At 43.8% G+C, this 23,433-nt stretch overlaps 1 protein-coding gene across 1 annotated transcript in view; it reads right to left on the bottom strand.

Annotated features, from left to right (window-relative positions):
- b4galnt4a (beta-1,4-N-acetyl-galactosaminyl transferase 4a) overlaps positions 1 to 23,433 on the bottom strand; it is a 430,046-nt gene that overhangs the window by 142,868 nt on the left and 263,745 nt on the right. The window contains exons 4-6 of the mRNA XM_055934959.1: positions 14,553 to 14,648; positions 14,341 to 14,431; positions 12,720 to 12,820 (exon numbers count right to left, since the gene is read on the bottom strand). Of these exons, the coding sequence (XP_055790934.1) occupies positions 12,720 to 12,820; positions 14,341 to 14,431; positions 14,553 to 14,648 (288 nt within the window). The remainder of the gene's footprint in view (positions 1 to 12,719; positions 12,821 to 14,340; positions 14,432 to 14,552; positions 14,649 to 23,433) is intronic.

The raw sequence follows: 23,433 nt of genomic DNA, 5'->3' as shown, positions 1-23,433 counted from the left end.
TTGAAGCTACAGAACAGTACAAAACAAGAGAACACAAATGGTTAACGTTCTCAATTATATATATATATATATATATATATAAAATGTCTTACAGAGCCTTTCCATAAGTCCACTCAATTTTTTTCAACTGTCTTCTGACTGTGATTAGAGCGATGTTGATGTTGTGCCATGATGCAAGCAGTTTCCAGATTGCCTTTGCCGATCGCTCATCATCTTCAACCATCAGTGAGTCGATGGCTTGAATAGTCTCGCTTGAAATGGAATACAACGTAAAAATGTGCAGCATACAGTAAAGGCCAGTAGTCGATTTATTTAAGCATTATGTTCTGCATTATTAGGCCTACTTTACAATATTGTAGGCTACTGTACCTTTTCATTTTCCTGGGCTTTTGTGTTGGGCATAACACAGGCAAATAGCACTATCCGTGTCCATAATCCCCAAGTCTAACAGTATTTTACCGACACATTTAATTATTCAAGGCTCCTTTCTCTTCTCTGTGCTGGAGTTCTTTTAAGACTACAAAAGAAGCCATGCACCCTTGATGGGCTATCAGAAGGACAATAGACTCTTACTGAGTCCACCATATGCACTGTTTTCTAACCACATCTGGATGGATCCATAACAAATTACTATGGGAATAAATATCATTGAATGACAGAAATATTGGAAAAAAGTAGGCTAATGAAGTCAAGAAATTGTTGCTTACTGGCACACCCAAAGTCATCCAATTGTTATAATAGGATTTGAAGCAATAGCCTACCCGCGCGTGGTCAAATATTTCAGCACCGTTTCGCGCTGCTCTGAGACAAGCATGGGGACTTGATGAATCAATTCGATTTTGATTTTCACTGAATCTTCGTTTGGATATTGGTTAGCCTACAATTAGGGCGTGGAAATGTTAGGATTATTTTGCTCTTTACTCGCAGTCACTTAGCAGCCTACTCCCGACTGGTCACGTTGTACAGCGCCATATTTTCCTAATGTTTTTCGTTTTTCTTGGAATAGAAACACCGTAATATAAATCAAATTAATTCAGCAAAATCTTAAAATCAATCCCATATACTATGTTCTTACAAAAAAAGTTTTCAATTCTAGGTTGAATATTTTGCCTAATGAAAACTATGACTACCTTCAGCGTGGGATCCCACATAGATGAATTGATTTCTCTCTTGATAAACGGGGCATTGAGCTCAACAACAACAACAATTACTAAATAGAATTCAAGTAATTGAACAGACATCGGTCAATTCGTTTCTTTATATCCCCGGAGAGGTACGTGCGTGTGCATTGACAACTCTTCTGGTCTTCTGGTAGAAAGTAATGCACACATTACTATTACACAGTAACGCTCTGTAATAACTGTCCTCTGTTTTATTTCCCCCCCCCCCCCCTCTGTTTCTCCTCTTTAGGATAAAGGGGTTGCAAGACGGCTGGTCCGGTTAGGCTGAGAATCGTCTTTAGAGGAGACCATGACTCCGGAAAATGAAACCTTGTGTCAGGAAGTCTGTGGATGAACTATGACTTGAGATAAAGAACATATTGGGACTGAGCGAGAACTTCGGGCTCCAGTACAAGGATGTTGAATTTGGAAACGGATACATGAATCTGACATCTACAACTGAAATTGACGTTAAAAGTACTTTGAAAGTTATATACTTACGAAGTGAGGACACTAGCTCTGGCATACCAGTAAAACCGCACAATGGGACCCCCAGCTTTCTCATCCTAGTAGCACCATTCAGTGTGAATTCAACTTTCTTATATCAAAGCTTAAATAATACATTCTTGAAGGCATGACAGAGTTATAATCAAGTACACAGCATACCCAAATGATTCCCAATTAGAAGAGGTGGCTGAAGCCTTAACAAAGACGCACCATTGTTTCAGAGATAAAAGAATCCCTCACCGGCCTTGATGGATGGAAACACTGCCTTAAGTACAAGATAGCATACTACCCTAAGGTTGACCGACTTGGATGCCCAGGAGTCCACGTCAACTTCATAAAATATAAGTGGCAAAGCCAGGGAAAGGCTGCCTCAAACAAAGAAACCGAGGAGGGCAGATGTCTGCCTAAACCACCCTAAAGGGAAAACCTCTTGATGGAAGTGAAAAAGAGGGACAACAAGATGGGGATCAATGAAAATGATTGAGTGAACCTTTCTCATACAGAAGACAGGACGTGGTTCTGGACAAACCAATGATTGCTGAATCTGAAACAGATGGCCGGCACTCTTCTAAGTGAGCGAAGTAAGTAAAGTGACGTGCTATATTGGTGTAAGCGCTTGAACAATCAATTGTGTGATTTTAAAGCTAGAATCCTTAGTTGCTACTTATAAATGAATGATATATATACCCATTGATTCATTATCCTGCTGTTGAATGACCAAAAGCACCTTCTAGTGGACCCATGGGTGGGATATTATTCATGTTTTTCGTAATTAATAAACTTTTCTTTTTTTTTTTACAACGAAAATCCGGGCTCTCAGCCAGCAAATCACCAGTTGAGATCTTTATCAGCCACTCTCCCCTCCAACACAGGGCCATAAATCGTCAGCTGTCAGCAGGGCCATAAATCACTAGCTGCCTGCCCCTACTCAGTCTCCCTCACATGTCAAAAGTGCACCAAAACTGAGAACCTCAACTCTGACAGCTCCTTTTTCCATACACAAACAAAATTAGCAACTTTAAAACTTGAAAAAAAAAAATCCATATTATATATTATCCCTGCCTTTGAAACCCATGTACATCCGGTTTGATCACAACAACACATTTCCCAATAAACCACCAATAAGCCACTCTCTGTTTATGATCTATGCATAGCCACTTTACCTCTACAGACATGTACTAACCGATGCCCCCACACATTGACTCTGTACCGGTACCCCCAGTATATTGCCTCGTTACTGTTCTTTTATTGTTGCTCTTTAATCATTTGTTATTTTTCTATTTTCTTATTTTTTTCATTTTTATTTGTATTTATTGTTTCTTCAGTTTGTTTTAGTAAATACTTTCTTAACACTTATTTTTTCTTAAGACGGCATTGTTGGTTAAGGGCTTGTAAGTAAGCATTTCACTGTAAGGTGTTGTATTCGGCGCATGTGACAAATAACATTTGATTTGATTTGATATGATAATCATTTCAGATGTACTAGAAAATATGTCCTCAATCGCATAGTTCAAAATGGCTAATGCTAATGTGTTGATGTTTTGGCTACACAGAAATTGATTTCTGGAAAAGATGTACACATATTTTGCGCAGCACCTATGCACATTTGGTTGAGTCTTTCAGCTCTCCCGAGATGTATAACTTGTCCTATTCGGTTGAAGTACCACAACACAGCATGTATGCATGGCCCTCCCTTTGCAGTGAATCAGCGTGTGCCTCTCAGACAACACATCTGTGCGGCGAATTAGCACGTGTCTCTCAGACGACACAGTGTTGTACACGGCTTGTATGCAAGGAACACATGACCTACTGGCACACTGCGCATTTGTATCGATCTGGTAAACAATTGCATAAGTCTTTGTCATTTAACAGCATCACCTTCGGTCTATCCTGATGGTGTTTGAGTCACATATACATAGCCAGCACTGTCCATGCTTGGACCTCAACATGGCTAGTTGTTGCTCAGCACGTGAACTTGCTTTGGTGGCAGACACATTCGAGCAACGAAGAGATGGCCTTATTGCTGCTCGACATTACTTGTAAGTGGAAACATTGCGTATCTGTATTGATTGTTGGTGTTATTGTTATAGCTAGAATGTGTAGTTATTGTTATAATGTTAGTTACATCGTGTGACGAGCGTTCAGGTTTCATAGAACGCCATTGCAGCCTGTGTAGCCAGTAGCTTTCATATATACAGTCATTGGCTTAGCCTAAACAAAGGGACGGAGCGGTGTCATAAGACACATTATAAGGCAAACAAAACATTCAGATTGTATATTATAGAACACTGACGTAGTATTTAGAATCCTTTCAACTCTGTTCATGACATATCTTTCTGTCATGGAAAATGGGATAACTTTATCACCGGAGAAACTTGAATCAGAGATGCTAGTCTACCAAGAGACTCAACTAGCGACTTCCTGTAATTATCCCGTGCGGATGGAAGATTAATGTAGAAGTCAATGGAAAATTGTGATGTTCTAAGCGACAGGAAGTAATCGCATTTTAAACCAAAGTTGGTTCTCCTGTTTTCTATTTAGCCTAGCGCACACAAGCCGGAGAGATTCTTCTATCAAATACATTCCATGTCCAGTTTAAGAAGCGATTAAAAACAACAAATCAAATCACCAAAGAACACATTAGAAATTAGTATTTTGTCCTGTTCAATGTGGATTATTCAATGGCATAACCAGTTTGATGCGTCCTTTATTGGAAATATGTTGTTGTCATAATAATGTTAGCTGTTTTAGGGCTGGCTAACGCTACCATACATTCATGGACGTTACCCTGCACATACTGTATTGTGTAGAACTGTGATGGATTTATCCTTCCTGTTTGGCCCTGTCCGGGGGTATCATCGGATGGGGCCACAGTGTCTCCTGACCCCTCCTGTCTCAGCCTCCAGTATTTATGCTGCAGTAGTTAATGTGTCGGGGGGCTAGGGTCAGTTTGTTATATCTGGAGGACTTCTCCTGTCTTATCCGGTGTCCTGTGTGAATTTAAGTATGCTCTCTCTAATTCTCTCCTTCTCTCTTTCTTTCTCTCTCTCGGAGGACCTGAGCCCTTATGATCATGCGTCAGGACTACCTGGCATGATGACTCCTTGCTGTCCCAAGTCCACCTGGCCTTGCTGCTGCTCCAGTCACAACTGTTCTGCCTGCGGCTATGGAACCCTGACCTGTTCACCGGACGTGCTAAAAAAGCCAACTGACATTTACTCCTGAGGTGCTGACTTGCTGCACCCTCAATAACTACTGTGATTATTATTATTTGACCATGCTGGTCATTTATGAACATTTAAACATCTTGGCCATGCTCTGTTATAATCTCCACCCGGCACAGCCAGAAAAGGACAGGCCACCCCTCATAGACTGGTTCCTCTCTAGATTTCTCCCTAGGTTTTGGCCTTTCTAGGGAGTTTTTCCTATCCACCGTGCTTCTACACCTGCAATGCTTGATGTTTGGGGTTTTAGGCTGGGTTTCTGTACAGCACTTTGAGATATCAGCTGATGTACGAAGGGGTATATAAATACATTTGATTTGATGGCATTTTTTTCTATTTGATGTTCCCCCTGCTCGGAGGAAACCTCTATCCTGAATGAAACCTACAAGTACTCCTGGCTGGCTGAGTTAGTGTTGCATAGCCGATTTAGCCAATGCAAACACAACACTATTTAGGATATCTAGTTTCTTCAAATGGTATCCTGACTCACTGAAAGAAATCCTGAACATGCTGCGAAGCAATTGTGGTCCTATAAGGTTAAAAAGTTTTAAAAAATGTAGTTAGTTGAAATGTTACAGATAGTCTGTAGCATCTAGAGACTATCCAAATAAAGTCTTACCCACATTTAGTCTACTAATATTTGACATATTACATACAGTATTCATATGTGTAAGAGATCTTAAATGATCAACAAATACTGGTCCAATAATATGTTCAATGTTGCAAAGAACTTGTAAGTACACACACTAATTTACATTTGTAAACTGCTTATTGCACGTATTCATAAATTGTCCACATACATTTGAAGTCGGAAATTTACATACACCTAAGCCAAATATATTTAAACTCAGTTTTTCACAATTCCTGACATTTACTCCTAGTAAAAATTCCCTGTCTTAGGTCAGTTAGGATCACCACTTTATTTTAAGAATGTGAAATGTCAGAATAATAGTAGAGAGAATGATTGATTTCAGCTTTCATTTCTTTCATCACATTCCCAGTGGGTCAGAAGTTTAAGTAAACTCAATTAGTATTTGGTAGCATTGCCTTTAAATTGTTTAACTTGGGTCAAACGTTTTGGGTAGCCTTCCACAAGCTTCCCACAATAAGTTGGGTGAATTTTGGCCCATTCCTCCTGACTGAGCTGGTGTAACTGAGTCAGGTTTGTAGGCCTCCTTGCTCACACACACTTTTTCAGTTCTGCCCACACATTTTCTACAGGTGTGAGGTTAGGGCTTTGAGATGGCCACTCCAATACCTTGACTTTGTTGTCCGTCAGCCATTTTGCAACAACTTTGGAAGTATGGTGTGCTTGAGGTCATTGTCTACTTGGAAGACCCATTTGCGACCAAGCTTTAACATCCTGACCGATGTCTTGAGATGTTGCTTCAATATATCCACATAATTTTCCTGCCTCATGATGCCATCTATTTCTGAAGTGCACCAGTCTCTCCTGCAGCAAAGCACCCCCACAACATGATGCTGCTACTCCAGTGCTTCTTGGTTGGGATGGTGTTCTTTGGCTTGCAAGCCTCCCCCTTTTTCCTCCAAACATAACGATGGTCATTATGGCCAAACAGCTCTATTTTTGTTTCATCAGACCGGAGAACATTTTTCCCCAAAAAATCCCCATGTGCAGTTGCAAACCGTAGTCTGGCTTTTTTTATGGCGGTTTTGGAGCAGTGGCTTCGTCCTCGCTGAGTGGCCTTTCAGGTTATGTCGATATAGGACACATTTTACTGTGGATATAGATACTTTTGTACCTGTTTCCTCCAGCATCTTCACAAGGGCCTTTGCTGTTGTTCTGGGATTGATTTGTACTTTTCGCACCAAAGTACGTTCATCTCTAGGAGACAGAACGCGTCTCCTTCCTGAGCGGTATGACGGCTGCGTGGTCCCATGGTGTTTATACTTGCGTACTATTGTTTGTACAGATGAACGTGGCACCTTCAGGGGTTTGGAAAATGCTCCCAAGGATTTGGCTAAGGTGTATGTAAACTTCTGACTTCAACTGTATGTATGCGCTAGAGCTTTGCACACTCTCATGAACGCAATAATTTACTTAGTCAAGATTTTGAGAGCGTACTAGTACCAAAAAGCATAATCTTATGTGGATGAATAAATACATTATGTGATCATGTAAAAAAACAACTTTATAATACATATTCTATTGAATAATTTCAACTCAACCCCCCTTTAAAACTTGTATTTTCATAAATTTTACACTATTTCCTTGAAGGTAAAGTGCAGTTTAAGACAATTTGAGGACACACCACTTGTTATCCACTGGATAGAGTACATGTATAATTCTACACAGACATGATGTTAGTAATCCCCACGCTCTACCAACATGGAATGATGTAAATGTATATTCACATGATATACATGTGATCACCTACAGGAACTAAACACCACCTGATTGACAGCCACCTCCACACACACACACACACACACACACACACACACACACACACACACACACACACACACACACACACACACACACACACACACACACACACACACACACACACACACACACACACACACACACACACACACACACACACACACACACAAAGTGGATGTATTGTAAAACGTAATTGCCCTGCCTGTCTAGCATGGGGTTGTGAAGGAGCTGACGAGAACCACAAAACAACTGAGTGGGCCCCACAACACTCACACACATCTCTCCCCTCTGCCTTTCCTTCCTGCTCCTCTCTCTCACATGCACATAAACTAAACATTCAGAAAACCAATGTTGACTCCAATGACAGTTGTGTCAAATTGGTTGGATTTTCTTTGGGTGGTGGACCATTTTCAATGCCCATGGGAAACTGTTGCGCTTCAAAAACCCAGCAGCGTTGCAGTTCTTGTCACAAAACCGGTGTGCCTGGCACGTACTACCATACCCTGTGCTTAATTTGTCAATTGGGAGGTGGCAAAATACAGAACAAAAAGCCAGAGAGGTGGGTGACCTGGGGGGCTCAGAGGTACCGGAACACATGAAAGAAAAATCCCTTATAATAAAGCATTTCATGCATTATCATCGCTTTGGCGTACTGGCATACAACAGTAAAGTAGAGAGAGGCGCTTCCAGAAATTGCACAGATGGGGAAAATGTTTAATAGCCTATGGTCCGGAAAAACATTTTCCTTCTACAAAATTTTAGATGACTGGAGACTTTAGCAGAATCTTTTATAATAGCTCACAAATTATCGAAATGACAGGCTATACTGAAAATATGAGATCAATAAAAACGACACTGTCTTGAATCCATCAATAGCCTAGGCCTAGGTGTGTGGAGACCCACATATTGTACAACATGAGGAGGAAATTCTAGTCCTAAAAAAGCTTTCCAGTTTCACTGACTCACCAAACGATGCGCAGGCCACTCACCAGCCAGGGCTGATGCGCTCGTGACAAATCTCTCTCTTACTTGGTAAAACAATGCTGATCGCTCAAAATGTCTATTTGGAAGTTGATCACTTGGTAGCCTACAGACAGATTAGTCTTCTCTTTTCAGCAGGATCTGTGTTTTCCCGCGATTGTATTTGAAATATCGTGAAAGGCCTGTTTTGGATGACAGCAGTAATTCTATAACTTTGGCAAATGTATTTCAATTCGTCAGGGGTGCTGCGGCCCCTCCAGCACCCTTACCACTGTACAACGCTCGAAAAATGGGTGTTTCATGCTCATGTGTAGCAGAGCAGGGAAATGGAGAAAGATCATTTAAAGTGAATCTCATTCTAGTTCTGTGAGAAATGCTTCTATTAGTGTCCGCTCCTTGAAAGCGGGACACACTAGCCCCTTGAAAGCGGGACACTCTAGCCTTTAGCTCATTGTGGATGTTGCCTTCTGGCTTCTGGTTGGGATATGTACGTACGGTCACTGTGGGGACAACGTCGTCGATGCACTTAGTGATGAAGACGGTTGCTGAGGAGGTATACTCCTTAATGCCATTGGATGAACCCCAAAACGTATTCCAGTCTGTGCTAGCAAAACAGTCCTGTAGCGTAACATCCGCGTCATCTGACCACTTCCGTATTGAGCGAGTCACTGGTACTTCCTGTTTTAGTTTTAACCTGTTGGGGATGGGGGCGCTGTTTAGACTATTTATGCTAATTGGGTACTTTTTTAAACGGCTTCCCACAAAATCCTTGATCGTACAATATGCATATTATTATTATTATTGGATAGAAAACAGTCTATAGTTTCTATAGGAGTTGAAATTTTGTCTCTAAGTGGAACAGAGCCCATTCTACAGCAATTTCCCTGACATGGATTCAGATTTCAGAAATGTTGGACACTGTTCTGAAGTCAGTTAAAAGGGCACTGATTTTGCTATGACTATACGGACACTTCTTACGTCTTCCCCTGGATGCCTTTACGTGATGACGATTCCAATGGGGTCGATCGCGCGTTCACAGGCCCTACAAATGAAAAAACCCTGAAGCTAGTCATTCTTTTGGAGCTGCGTCATGCGCCTAGAGGACACCGGCCCGCACCTTTTCCAAGCATTAGTGAAGGGGGTAATATTACTCGGGTCATGTTTCTACTCGTTATGGGAGTTAAAAACATCATAAGGTAGTTAATTTAAAGCGTTTTATAGCAATTTATATCCGTTTAGTGCGATTTTGGGACATTTATTTTTGCAACGATGTGAATAGTTGGGCACGCTTTTCAGTTTATCCCGAACGCAGTTGGCATTTCCACATGGCAAGAGGACAGCTTTCCACCAAAAGACGATTTCTCCCAAGAAAGGATCCTTTGCCCAAGATACTGATGGAAGAACAGCTCAAGGTAGGACATTTTTATTATGATAAATCATGTTTCTGTCGAAACATTTTAGTGGCTTAGGACGCCATGTTTTTTGACGTAGCTTCGCTTGGCGCAAACTGTATTGAAAAGTAAGGATAAATTAAAAAATGTAATAACGCAATTGTATTAAGAATTAAATTGTCTATCAATCCCTGTCCACCCTATATTTTTTAGTCACGTTTATGAGTATTTATGTATAAGAGTAGATCACTGTCTAAGTGGCGCAAGGACATTTTCTGACCAGCTGAGCTACATTTCACATTGTCTAACCATGATTTTGGTGGCTAAATATAAACATTTGCGATCAAACTGTATATGCATGTTGTAATGTGATGTTACAGGAGTGTCATCGGAAGAATTCTGAGAAGGTTAGTGAAAAAATTAATATCTTTTGGCGATGTTGACTTTTATCGCTCACTTTGGCTAGAATCAATGCTGGGCTGCTATGTGGTATGTGCTATGCTAATATAACGATTTATTGTGTTTTCGCTGTAAGACACTTAGAAAATCTGAAATATTGTCTGTATTCACAGGATCTGTGTCTTTCGATTCGTGTATGCTGTGTATTTTTACGAAATGTTTGATGATTAGTAAGTAGGTAAACACGTTGCTCTAAGTAGTTTTTCTATTCCATTTGTGACGGTGGGTGCAATTGTAACCTATGCCATCTACCTGAAATATGCACTTTTTTCTAACAAAACCTATCCCATACCATAAATATGTTATCAGACTGTCATCTAATGAGTTTTTTTGTTGGTTAGGGGCTATAAATATCTTAGTTTAGCCGAATTGGTGATGGCTACTGGTGTTGGTGGACAAATAAAAGATGGTGGATTATGCTAATGTGTTTTTAGGTAATAGATGTACATCTTTACATATTGTGTCTTCCCTGTAAAACATTTTAAAAATCGGACATGTTGACTGGATTCACAAGATCTGTGTCTTTCATTAGCTGTATTGGACTTTAATGTGTGAAAGTTAAATATTTAAAAAAAATATTTTTTTTGAATTTCGCGGCACTGGTTTTTCAGTGGGGGGGGGGGGGGGGGGGAGTGCCGCTAGCGCCACGCTGATCCTAGACAGGTTAAGCAGGAATCAGGAGGATATAATTATGGTCAGATTTGCCAAATGGAGGGCGAGGGAGAGCTTTGTAAGAGTGTCTGTGTGTGGAGGAAAGGTGGTCTAGAGTTTTTTTCCTTCTGGTTGCACATGTGACATGCTGGTAGAAATGCTGTTAAAATGGATTTAAGTTTGCCTGCAATAAAGGCCCACGTCCACTAGGAGCGGCGCTTGTGGATGAGCATTTTCTTGTTTGCTCATGGCCTTATACAGCTCGTTGAGTGCGGTCTTAGTGCCAGCATCGGTTTGTGGTGAATAGTAGATGGCTACAAATAATATAGATGAAAACTCTCTTGGTAGATAGTATGGTCTACAGCTTTTTATGAGTTATTTGACCTCAGGCGAGCAATAACTCGAGACTTCTTTAATTCTAGACATCGCACACCAGCAGTTATTGACTATTAGACACACACCCCCGCCCCTCGTCTTACCAGACGTAGCTGCTCTGTCCTGCCGATGCATAGAAAACCTAGCCAGCTCTATTTTATCCATGTCGTCGTTCAGCCACGTCTCGGTGAAACATAAGATATTACAGTTTTTAATTTCCCGTTGGTAGGATAGTCTTAATCGTAGATCGTCCAGTTTATTTTCCAATTAATGTATGTTTGCCAATAATATGGAGGGTAGTGGTGGTTTACCTATTCGCCCGCAAATTCTCACAAGGCACTCCACCCTCCCCCCCCTTTTCTCTGTCTTTTCTTCACGCGTATGACAGGGATTTGGACCTGGTCTCGACAAAGCAGTATAACCTTCGCGTCGGACTCATTAAAAAATCTTTGTCCAGTTTGAGGTGAGTAATCGCGGTTCTGATGACCAGAAGCTCTTTTCAGTCATAAGAGATGGTAGATGCAACATTATGTACAAAATAAGTTACAAACAATGCGAAAAATAAACAAAATAGCACAGTTGGTTAGGAGCCTGTTAAATAGCAGCCATCCACTCCGGCGCCATTATCAATATAAGACTACAATGTTGTGCAAACCATGAACCCGGGCCAGCCCAACACAAATCAATTCTTAGAATATCAGGCACTGTTTTTACATTATGTTTTCGAGGGGGCAGCCAGGAGAATTACAGAGGAGTCATCTTGAATTAACTGTGATTGCATTCATTCAAATTTTTACAACAAAAAAAATACTAACAGTGAAAAATAATGTTTCATGTCACAAGATGTACTGGATCCTGGCAAATGGGTTCCGGAACGAAACCGTCCAAAACTGAGAGGTACACCGGACCCTGTTTTGGCAGGATCCGGCTCAAATTAAGTAATGACCATACCCCGTTCAAAGGCATTTAAATATTTTGTCTTGATCATTCACCCTCTGAATGGCACACATACACAATCCATGCCTCAAGTGTATTAATGCTTAAAAATCCTTCTTTAACCTGTCTCCTCCCCTTCATCTACACTGATTGAAGTGGATTTAACAAGTGACATCAATAAGGGATTATCGCCTTCACCTGGATTCACCTGGCCAGTCTGTCATTCATAATGTTTTGTACAATCAGTGTACATACACATACATACACACACATATCTGCCTTGATCACTAGATTAAAAAAACGAGATTAAAAAGAATCAAAAAACAAATGGTAAGAAACCCGGTTTAAACACATGATGTCTACGTACATGTTATATCCCGTCACGCCCCCTCTCATAAAAACCCCATACACGCCACCCTCATAAATCACAACGTTGACACGAAAAGTATCTCTCTACTACTGTGATAGTACCATAGTATTGGTATGTTTTAAAGGGATGGTTTTCAGTGTTTTACCCTAATCTTAATCTGGAAAACTATCCATTTAAGGGTGAATAGAAACTAAATGAAACAAAATCTAAATCAAATAATAGAATAGAATCGTTTGTGTTTGGTGCAGTCCTTACCTGTCCAACGTAGACCAGTAGTCTGGCATTGAGAGGGCTCTCGTCAAGACTCACCCAGAACTCAGAGTTATCATCTGACGACACCGAAAACTGGAAATCACCTGGGGAATAGAAATACAGTCAAAATGGTTAGTGTGTGTGTGTGTGTGTGTGTGCGCGTGTGTGTGTGTGTTTATGTGTGTGTGTGTGTGTTTGTGTGTGTATGCAAGATGTGCGTTACTGACGCAGGACTGACAGACACAGTGTCCTCAGTCCACACCTAGAGCCACAGCCCCAGCCTTCAGTAACTCTCTATATAACTCTATATAACACGCTGTCAGTTGCTGTATGGGGATTTGGGGCCTGGTTCTGTAGCTATATTTATACAGCTGACCTCACTAAGAGAGAGAGTGTGTGTGTAGCAACGGAGTAGCAGCGGCACAAGTGCACAGTATGCTTCTGCTCTGCAGTTAAAGCTCAGAGGCCAAGACGGGAATGGCCAAAAACCACATAGACTGAGTGGTATGGTGAAGAAATTATAATATTATGTTATAATACTGTTATGGCATCAAATGTTTGTTTTATGCAACAGAATAGAGGGTTCTTATAACTCTATTGTGTTTGTGTGAACTGAAAGTGGGCCTCTGGGAGATTTAACACCGACAGTGGATTTACGATGGATTGGTGATAAAGACCGCATTGCATAGCATGATTAGTGTCTGTGTGACTGACTGGAAGGTACCAGGGAGAGATGGCTCAGGGCCAGACCCTGGTTTCTACACAATGAGGACAGTATTTACAGCAGATACTGTTGGCTGTGAATTATTAGTAACATTGTGAACCATTCCATACATCTGTTGTTTGTCATGAATGGACTTGGCTATAAAATGCCTTTGGCTCAAACCAGCTGGTTGAGTTCTCAGTGATCCCCTCCAGGGGTGGTTACCGACCAGCTCCATTACTGCAGTAATTAAATAATAAATCTGGATTGTTCTGAATAAATCTAAAAGTCTCTCCTTTTGATTACAATAATTCCACCACAGTGGTTTGATACTATGGGGGTTATGGTGTGTGTTGGGTGACTCTTAAAGGGACATTTCACTCAGAAACGGAAAGTAAAGTAATGTCAAGATGAAACAGCGTCCCACGACATCAATAATGTAGATCGATAGTGTAGATCCAGCTGTACGCCTCAATCTCAAATGAATGGAAAAGATAAGCACTGTCTACTTTCTTGTTTTTGGAAAAACATATTTTCCATTCATTTGGAATGGAGGCATATAGCTGGATATATACAACTGATGTCATTGGACATGGTTTCATCTTGACATTAGACTACTTTAGAGGTTGGAAAATGTCTGGAAAAAATGTTCACTTACGAGTGAAATGTTATCCATGTTATCCATCTAACCTTTTTGCAGTATCCCTTGAGAGGGTCTGAGAAACTCTGATAGGGTGCTACTAGGGATACTTGTCCAAGGCCTCATTAGTGGATGGTATTTAGCCCAAGTTGGATTGAGGCACTTGGTAGGGCACTTGGTGTAGTGTTGGGCACATATAGGCAACTCCACCCAAGGGCACTTCATCTAATGGAACTCAACCTCTAGGGTGTAAATAGAAAGTATGATTAGTGGGTACTCACCATCTCTGTATGGATGGATGAAACCAAATATTCGGAGGCCGTAGTTCTTCCATTTTGGAGCCACAGCCAGCTTCTTCACCGTAGTTCTCGTCTGGAATGATAGACGTGTACAAACCATAAGATGAAGACCTGGACATGTCTGACGGACGGACGGACAGACACAGAGAAGGCAGACGGACGGACAAACAGACAGAGCTCTACAGTATACTCACATGGGGATATAGAGGGAAATGCAGGTTCTTTCGGAGCTGGGCTACAGACGAGCCACACCAGTCCTCAAACACATGGAGGTTGGCCTGCCCTTTGAACTGTGGAGAGAGAGAGAGAGAGACCAGAGAGAGAAGGGATTCGTTAAAATAAACAATAACAATACTGTACTGTTACTTAACTGTTACTGTTACTGTTACTGTTACTTAATGTTTTCAGTGTGTGTGTGTGATCCTTTAGGGAACTGAACGAGCAGCATCGGCATGGCTAGCATCCCACTCTTACCAACGAAGCCACATAGGTTCACTTTCTGTTCATCACTTCATAACAACTGACCTAATAACCTAATAACTCTAACCTTACTCAAAACACTACAACTGAGTAGCACACATCGTGTGATGATCAAGCCATTACTGTTATTTCTACCAATCTATAATACCATGGATTCTAGCATAGTGATCCCCTCCACTTCCCTCAGGGACGGGCATCAGAGCATTTGACACTGACAAAATAAGAGAAACTCAGAGCTGAGCCTGAACATCGTGTGTCTAAGACAGCTCCGGCAGAAAAAGACCAGCCCCAGAGTTTGACATTTGTCTGCATTAGCTAGGCTGCATGAGGGGAAACAGAGGACGCTCTGAAGCCAGAGAGTTTGGAGCACACACATCAGAAGATATAACAGACTCAGAAGGTTTGTGTGTCATCAGAACATAAAGGGAAATTAAGGGTGACTGGTTTGAGTCCCTCGCATACACTGCAGCCTATGGGTAAACAGCAGGGGGTGGTGAAGCATACACAAAAACACACACACACACACAGAACACACAGACGCAGAAACGGACACGCGCACATACACAAGCATGCATATTTTTTTTATTTTTTTATTTAACCTTTATTTAACTAGGCAAGTCAGTTACGAACAAATTCTTATTTACAATGACGGCGCTACACCGGCCAAACCCGGACGACACCGGGCCAATTGTGCGACGCCCTATGGGACTCCCAATCACAGCCGGATGTGATACAGCCTGGACATGTACAGACACACATCCATCCGTTTACGCACAAACACACACACAGTCACAGACACACGCCCATGCACACTTACACGGACACACAGGCATACACAGACAGACCGATGTCATGTGAGGATCTGATTACAGTGGATCACAGTTCAACAGAGATATCTCTCCGCAGAGCGGGAGAGGTATAAATAAATTGATGTGCAGGGGGGGGGGGGGGGGGGGGTTATTACCACATGCCCATTGTAAATAAGAAGGCAGCTGCCCAACTCCTTTCTGGTCTCTAGTGTGAGACACTGGAATGTCTGTGTGCCTTAGGAAGAGTTTACAGCCCAAAACTACAGAACATCAAATAAATGGACTTTGGGACAATATATATTTCATCATCTGAATGGGTGGGAACAATGATAGAAATTCCACAAAAATAACTTTTAACAAGGCACACCTGTTAATTGAAATGCATTCCAGGTGACTACCTCATGGAACTGGTTGAGAGAATGCCAAGAGTGCGCAAAGCGGTCATCAAGGCAAAGGGAGGCTACTTTGAAGAATCTCAATTCTAAAATATATTTTGATTTGTTTAACAGTTTTTGGGTAACTACATGATTCTATATGTGTTATTTCATAGTTTTGATATCTTCACTATTATTCTACAATGTAGAAAATAGTAAAATAAAGAAAAACCCTTGAATGAGTAGGTGTGTCCAAACTTTTGACTGGTACTGTACCATTTTCTAGCCCCGAGTCTCTACTTTTATCCAATGTAAAAAACACAATTTCAAATTTTGCTACATATAAAACTGAATCGAGCCAGTCGGTCACAATTATCTGTAAGGTCCCTCAGTCGAGCAGTGAAATTCAAACACAGATTAAACCACAAAGAATAGGGACATTTTACAATGCCACAATACTAACATAAATTGACAGAGTGAAAAGAAGGAAGCATGTACGGAATATAAAAATACAACAGGCTCAGAAACAGTTTCTATTTACAAGTCATCAGACTGCTGAACACTTGACCTGGACTGACCACCTGCTCTGATTCTACGCACCTTAGCACACATGCACTCACTCACACCCAAAGACATGCTGTACCCCCCCCCCACACGCACACACACACACACACACAAATGCTGCTAGAATAATCTTATTATGATTGCTAAATACTGCACAATTTAAACACTTGCTCCCCCAATACACGTGTAAATATTGGACTATAAATTGAGCATTGCTGTATTATGCATATGTAAAAATGTATATTCTATTCTACTGAGCCATTTACTTTATGTTTGTAGTCTTATCTTGTATCATTTCTTATTGCTGTTGCATTGTCGAGAAGGAACCTTCAGGTAAGCATTTATTGGGACGGTATATAGCATGTGTATCCCGTTCATACGACTAATAAAACCTGAAACTTAAAACACGCCACACCCCCGTCTAACTCTGTTTCGACAGCAGCAACGAAATCCCATGTCTCTCGTCAGACAGAGGATCAAGCAGGGCAGAATTTGTATGAATCACATTGTTTCATTGACATCTGATATTCACCAGAGATGGGTTGGCACCGGACTTTAAAATCGGAGTTCTCTGTACAATATGGGGAGCTAATGTAAGTCTTCAAGTCTCAAATGGGGTTATTCATGATGCTCGGGATATTCACTGAACAACCTCTGTTACAGGATGCAATACCATATTTCCACCTACACTCGTCAAGTTACAGATACTCTCAGAAGGAAACTGCAATTATAAACCGTTAATGTACAGGACCAGTTTCCAAAACACATATTTATCCTACTGTCACGTTCCTGACCTGTTTTCCTTTGTTTTGTATTCATTTTAGTTGGTCAGGGCGTGAGTTGGGTGGGTTTGTCTATGTTTGTATTTCTATGTGGGGTTTTGTGTTCGGCCTGGTATGATTCTCAATTAGAGACAGGTGTGTATTGTTTGTCTCTAATTGAGAGTCATACAAAGGCAGCCAGGGTTTCACTGGTGTTTTGTGGGTGTTTGTTTCCTGTGCCAGTGGTTGGACCACACAGGACTGTTTTGAGGTATGTCACGTTTGTTGTTTTGTAGTTTGTAGTGTTTTCCTGTTATTTTCATTAAATCATGAACACTTACCTCTCCGCATCTTGGTCTGATCCATGCTCCTCCTCGTCTGAGGAGGAGAACGACATTGACTGCCTTAACAGAAACACCCACCACAAGAGGACCAAGCGGAGTGGAGAAGGGCAGCGACAGCAGCAGAGACAGACAGAGGAATGGACATGGGAAGACGTCTTGAACGGCAAGGGTTGCTACACATGGGAGGAGATCCTGGCTGGAAAGGATCGCCTCCCATGGGAACAGCTGGAGGCAGCGAGGAGAGCAGAGGCAACCGGAGAGAGGAGCCGAAGGTATGAGGGTACGCGGCTAGCACGGAAGCCCGAGAGGCTCACCCAAAAATTTCTTGGGGGGGGGCTAAAGGGGAGTGTGGCGAAGCCGGGTTGGATACCTGAGCCAACTCCCCGGGCTTGCCGTGGAGTGAGAGGGCGTCGTACTGGTCAGACACCGTGTTATGCGGTAAAGCGCACGGTGTCCCCAGTACGCGCGCTTAACCCAGTGCGGGCTATTCCACCTTGCCGCACTGGGAGGGCAAGGTTGGGCATCGAGCCGGATGCCATGAAGCCGGCCCAACGTATCTGGCCTCCAGTACGTCTTCTCGGGCCGGCGTACATGGCACCAGCCTTACAGGTGGTGTCCCCGGTTCGCCTGCATAGCCCAGTGCGGGCTATTCCACCTCGCCGCACTGGCAGGGCTACGGGGTCCATTCAACCTGGTAGGGTTGGGGAGGCTCGGTGCTCAAGAGCACGTGTCCTCCTTCACGGTCCGGTATATCCGGCGCCACCTTCCCACCCCAGCTCAGTACCACCAGTGCCTACACCACGCACCAGGCTTCCAGTGCATCTCCAGAGCCCTGTTCCTCTTCCACGTACTCTCCCTATGGTGCGTGTCTCCAGCCCGGTGCCTCCAGTTCCGGCACCACGCACCAAGCCTCCTGTGCGTCTCCAGAGCCCTGGACGCACTGTTCCTTCTCCCCGCACTCGCCCTGAGGTGCGTGCCCTCAGCCCGGTACCTCCAGTTCCGGTACCACGCACCAGGCCTAGAGTGCGCCACGAGAGTCCAGTGTGCCCTGTTCCTGTTCCCCGCACTCGCCCTGAGGTGCGTGCCCTCAGCCCGGTACCTCCAGTTCCGGTACCACGCACCAGGCCTATAGTGCGTCTCAGCCGGCCAGAGTCTGCCGTCTGCCCAGCGGTGCCTGAACGGCCCGTCTGCCCAGCTCCGTCTGAGCCATCTGTCTGCCCAGTGCCGTCTGAGCCATCTGTCTGCCCAGCGCCGTCTGAGCCATCTGTCTGCCCAGCGCCGTCTGAGCCATCTGTCTGCCCAGCGCCGTCTGAGCCATCCGTCTGCCACGAGCCATTAGAGCCGCCCGTCTGTCCCGAGCCAGTAGAGCCGTCCGTCAGTCAGGAGCCGCTAGAGCCGTCCGTCAGTCAGGAGCTGCCAGAGACGCCCGCCAGTCAGGAGCTGCCAGAGACGCCCGCCAGTCAGGAGCTGCCAGAGACGCCCGCCAGTCAGGAGCTGCCAGAGATGCCCGCCAGTCAGGAGCTGCCAGAGACGCCCGCCAGTCAGGAGCTGCCAGAGACGTCCGACAGTCCGGAGCTGCCCTACAGTCCGGAGCTGCCCTACAGTCCGGAGCTGCCCTACAGTCCGGAGCTGCCGTACAGTCCGGAGCTGCCCTACAGTCCGGAGCTGCCCTACAGTCCGGAGCTGCCACTCAGCCCGGACCTGCCGGAGTCCCTCAGCCAGGACCTGCCGGAGTCCCTCAGCCAGGACCTGCCGCCCCTTATCCCGGTGCTGGTCCTTATCCCGGTGCTGCCCCTTATCCCGGTGATGCCCCTTGTCCCGGTGCTGCCCCTTGTCCCGGTGCTGCCCCTTGTCCCGGTGCTGCCCCTTGTCCCGGTGCTGCCCCTTGTCCCGGTGCTGCCCCTTGTCCCGGTGCTGCCCCTTGTCCCGGTGCTGCTCCTTGTCCCGGTGCTGCCCCTTCATTTAGGTGGGGTTAGTGGGAGGGTGGTCATTGGGAGGGGGATAAAGAAGCGGGGATTGATTATGGTGGGGTGGGGACCTCGTCCACCGCCAGAGCCGCCACCGTGGACAGACGCCCACCCAGACCCTCCCCTAGACTTTGTGCTGGTGCGCCCGGAGTTCGCACCTTAAGGGGGGGGTTCTGTCACGTTCCTGACCTGTTTTCCTTTGTTTTGTATTCATTTTAGTTGGTCAGGGCGTGAGTTGGGTGGGTTTGTCTATGTTTGTATTTCTATGTGGGGTTTTGTGTTCGGCCTGGTATGATTCTCAATTAGAGACAGGTGTGTATTGTTTGTCTCTAATTGAGAGTCATACAAAGGCAGCCAGGGTTTCACTGGTGTTTTGTGGGTGTTTGTTTCCTGTGCCAGTGGTTGGACCACACAGGACTGTTTTGAGGTATGTCACGTTTGTTGTTTTGTAGTTTGTAGTGTTTTCCTGTTATTTTCATTAAATCATGAACACTTACCTCTCCGCATCTTGGTCTGATCCATGCTCCTCCTCGTCTGAGGAGGAGAACGACATTGACTGCCTTAACACCTACTGACTTGGACTCACCATTGAAAGTGCTTATTAGTGTAAAACGAGGCTTAATCTGTATCAGGAAAAAATGCCTTTATGTTTCAGGGGGAGCAGTTACTTGCTAAACTAAACCTAGTTTGATAACCCTACTCTGCCCGGCGAATCAGGAAACCATCAAACAAAACCAACAAACAAGAAAGGTTCGAGAGGCCAAACGGAAGGGGAAGCATCCCTTTCCGATTCCACATTCCTGCCCATGGCGACTGCTGCTGTTGATGGTAAAAAGTCACGTTTGAGTAGTGTCACACAGGCATTCTCGTGGACGGCCTGACCGGGGTCCTACTCATTTCTGTACGGGCGCTGTATTCTAGCCGCCCTGCGCGATATCAGCCGAGCAGCGATTATGAATCATGAATAAAGCATAAGTGATTTGTTTACAAATCTGCTGCACTCTAGTCATTTACTGAGTGTGTGGTTGTGTGTGGTTGTGTGTGTGTGGTTGTGTGTGTGTGTGTGTGTGTGGTTGTGTGTGTGTGTGTGTGTGTGGTTGTGTGTGTGTGTGTGTGTGTGTGTGTGTGTGGTTGTGTGTGTGTGTGTGGTAGAGAGAGAGAAAATAGTAGTGAGAGGTGAGTGTGGTAGAGAAGGGGACAGGGATTGGAGATAAGGATGGAGTGGTGGAGAGAGGGCTGGGAGAGGAGAGGAGAGGAGAGGAGAGGAGAGGAGAGGAGAGGAGAGGAGAGGAGAGGTATAGAAAGCAATGGGACAGGGATGAGAGAGGAAGGTAAGGGATTTAGCTGATACTAGGATGTCCCAGTGTAAATATGAACCATGCAAAGCTTTTAATAGATTTCCTTTGGCTTTTTAAAAGCAATCCTATTTTAGGTTGTATTTTGTACCCTGCCTGACAAAACATGAATAAGCCACTATTCACTTTATCTACAGCAATTACATTAAACCCAATGCAATTCTGCGGAGGCTAGAGGAGATAGTAATACGTTTTGGGATGCTAAAACACTGGGATGCTAAAATACTATAGAATACTTACAGTATAGCTTTTATGGTCACACACTGTGTGCTTGTTTACCAAAAGTAGTAAACAACGGAGGGAGGCAAAAATGGGAGAGATGGAGGGAAAAAAGAGAGTGAGAGAGAGAGAGAGGGAACATAATGTATTTTGACCAGTATCAGAGTCACTCAAGGATCTGTCATTCATTATTGGGAAAACAGACACGTTCTTTACTCAAGGTAATATATAGTTCAATTGGTACAGAAAGTGGTTTTCAGACTGCCCTTTCAGAAGTGCGTTTGAGTAGCCCAGCAGCGTGTCCTGGATAGAGTGACTTGACACATGATTCAGAAGTCACATGTGTTAATCACACAATATTATGCCACATTTTCCAAAAGGGTATTATTTTTTTCGCATGTGAATCTTGCGGGAATTGAACGCTTGTCATTGCTAGCACCATGTTCTTACCAGCCGAGCTACACAGGACCACAAACGGTTTGTGATTTTCTACTGACGAATCTAAATTGTAACACATTGAGCCCATCGTGTCTGCTATCTCCAGTACCATGTGTAGAGAGAGGTATTCCTGTAGCAGATCCCACATTGAGGTTACATACCAAATGGCACAATATTCCCTACATAGTGCATTCATAGGGAATAGGGTGCCATTTGGGACACACACTGACTCTATTTCTGCTATGCTTCCACGTGTAACCGATGTGAAACAGCTAGCTAGTTAGCGGTGGTGCGCGCTAATCAATCGGTGACGTCACTCGCTCTGAGACCTTGAAGTGGTTGCTCCCCTTGCTCTGCAAAGGCCGTGTCTTTTGTGGAGCGATGGGTAACGATATTTCGAGGGTGGCTGTTGTCGGTGTGTGCAGAGGGTCCCTGGTTCGGGGCGAGGAGAGGCGTGGAAGCAATACTGCTACACACGCACACCATGACGGGATGTCCGTAGGTACTCTGATGCTTCCCCATCTCTCTACCACTATCGCTCTTTTCTCTGTCTCTTCCATCTCTTCCTTCCTTCCCTCCCTCCCTCTCCATTTCTCTTTCCTCTCTCTTTTCCGCTCTCTATATCGCCATCTATATCCCCTCTCTTTTTCTATCCCTCCCTCCCTCTCTCTCTCTCACTTCAGTCTTCCCTCCAGGATCTGTCCTATATATAGCTCTGAGCTACATTCCTCTCACAGCAGCTCACACACGCACGCACGCACAAACACACACACACACACTATGCCTGGTGTGGATTTAGAGAAAAGAGAGGAATATTTGAAGGCTCTTCCTATGGATTCGGCATATACTGTATGTCTAGAAGAAAGACAGAAGTAGAGAGGGAGAGAGAGAGAAGGAGAGAGCATGAAAGAGAGAGAGAGTGAAAGAGAGAGCGAAAGAGAGGTTATTAATAACGATTAAATAAAGAGCTTTTTCAAAACCAACGTCTCCTCTCCATTCTGTTATCAGCACCAGAATACAGCAGCCCATCTCCTACGGGACACACACATCTTTCTGGGAATGTTGCTTTTTACATTGTGGGAAGCCTCAGCTTGCCAGTTGGCTTGGCACTGACAAATGGCTGAGCGTCGCTCCAGCTGACGAGCCAGTCGCACCGGCTGACATTGAAAATCCCCTTGGGAGGAAGAAACTGAGACACAATGTTCCCAACAACAGCCCATCAGTGTATACCTAATACCATAATCCATGTGGCAGTGGATAAAGCATTACAGTAGTGTGACTCAATACAAATGATACACCTCAATAACGTGGGATATACAGTACATACACATACATAAATATACAGGTTTTGGAGAGGAGTAAGTGTCTTGCTCAAGGGCACAATGGCAGGCATCAATGATTTGATACCAGCAACACTCCAGTTGCCAGCTCACTTCACGACAGATTTTTGTTGTCGGACCCATGATTCAAACTGGCAACTCCGGGTTGCTGGCTCGCCTCTCTAACCGCTCGGCTACCTGTCACCCCATGTGACTCCATGTCTCAACCTGGTCTCAGAGCATTTTGTATTATTCTGTACGTAAATCCGAGGAACTCTATTTCGTATAATATGTTACGTTTCATATGGTATGTATTAATTTGTGGATGGCCATCCATTTTGCATGATATGTTACGAATTACAATGCATATTATATGTTACGAATTACAATGCATATTATATGTTACGAATTTGCTTAGCCCTCCTGTTGTTCGTTTCATGTTAAT

The sequence above is a fragment of the Salvelinus fontinalis genome, chromosome 9 (assembly GCF_029448725.1).
Source record: "Salvelinus fontinalis isolate EN_2023a chromosome 9, ASM2944872v1, whole genome shotgun sequence".
Classification (NCBI taxonomy): domain Eukaryota; kingdom Metazoa; phylum Chordata; class Actinopteri; order Salmoniformes; family Salmonidae; genus Salvelinus; species Salvelinus fontinalis.
Note: the sequence above shows the minus strand (reverse complement) of the source record. Positions and strands in the feature narration are given on the sequence as shown.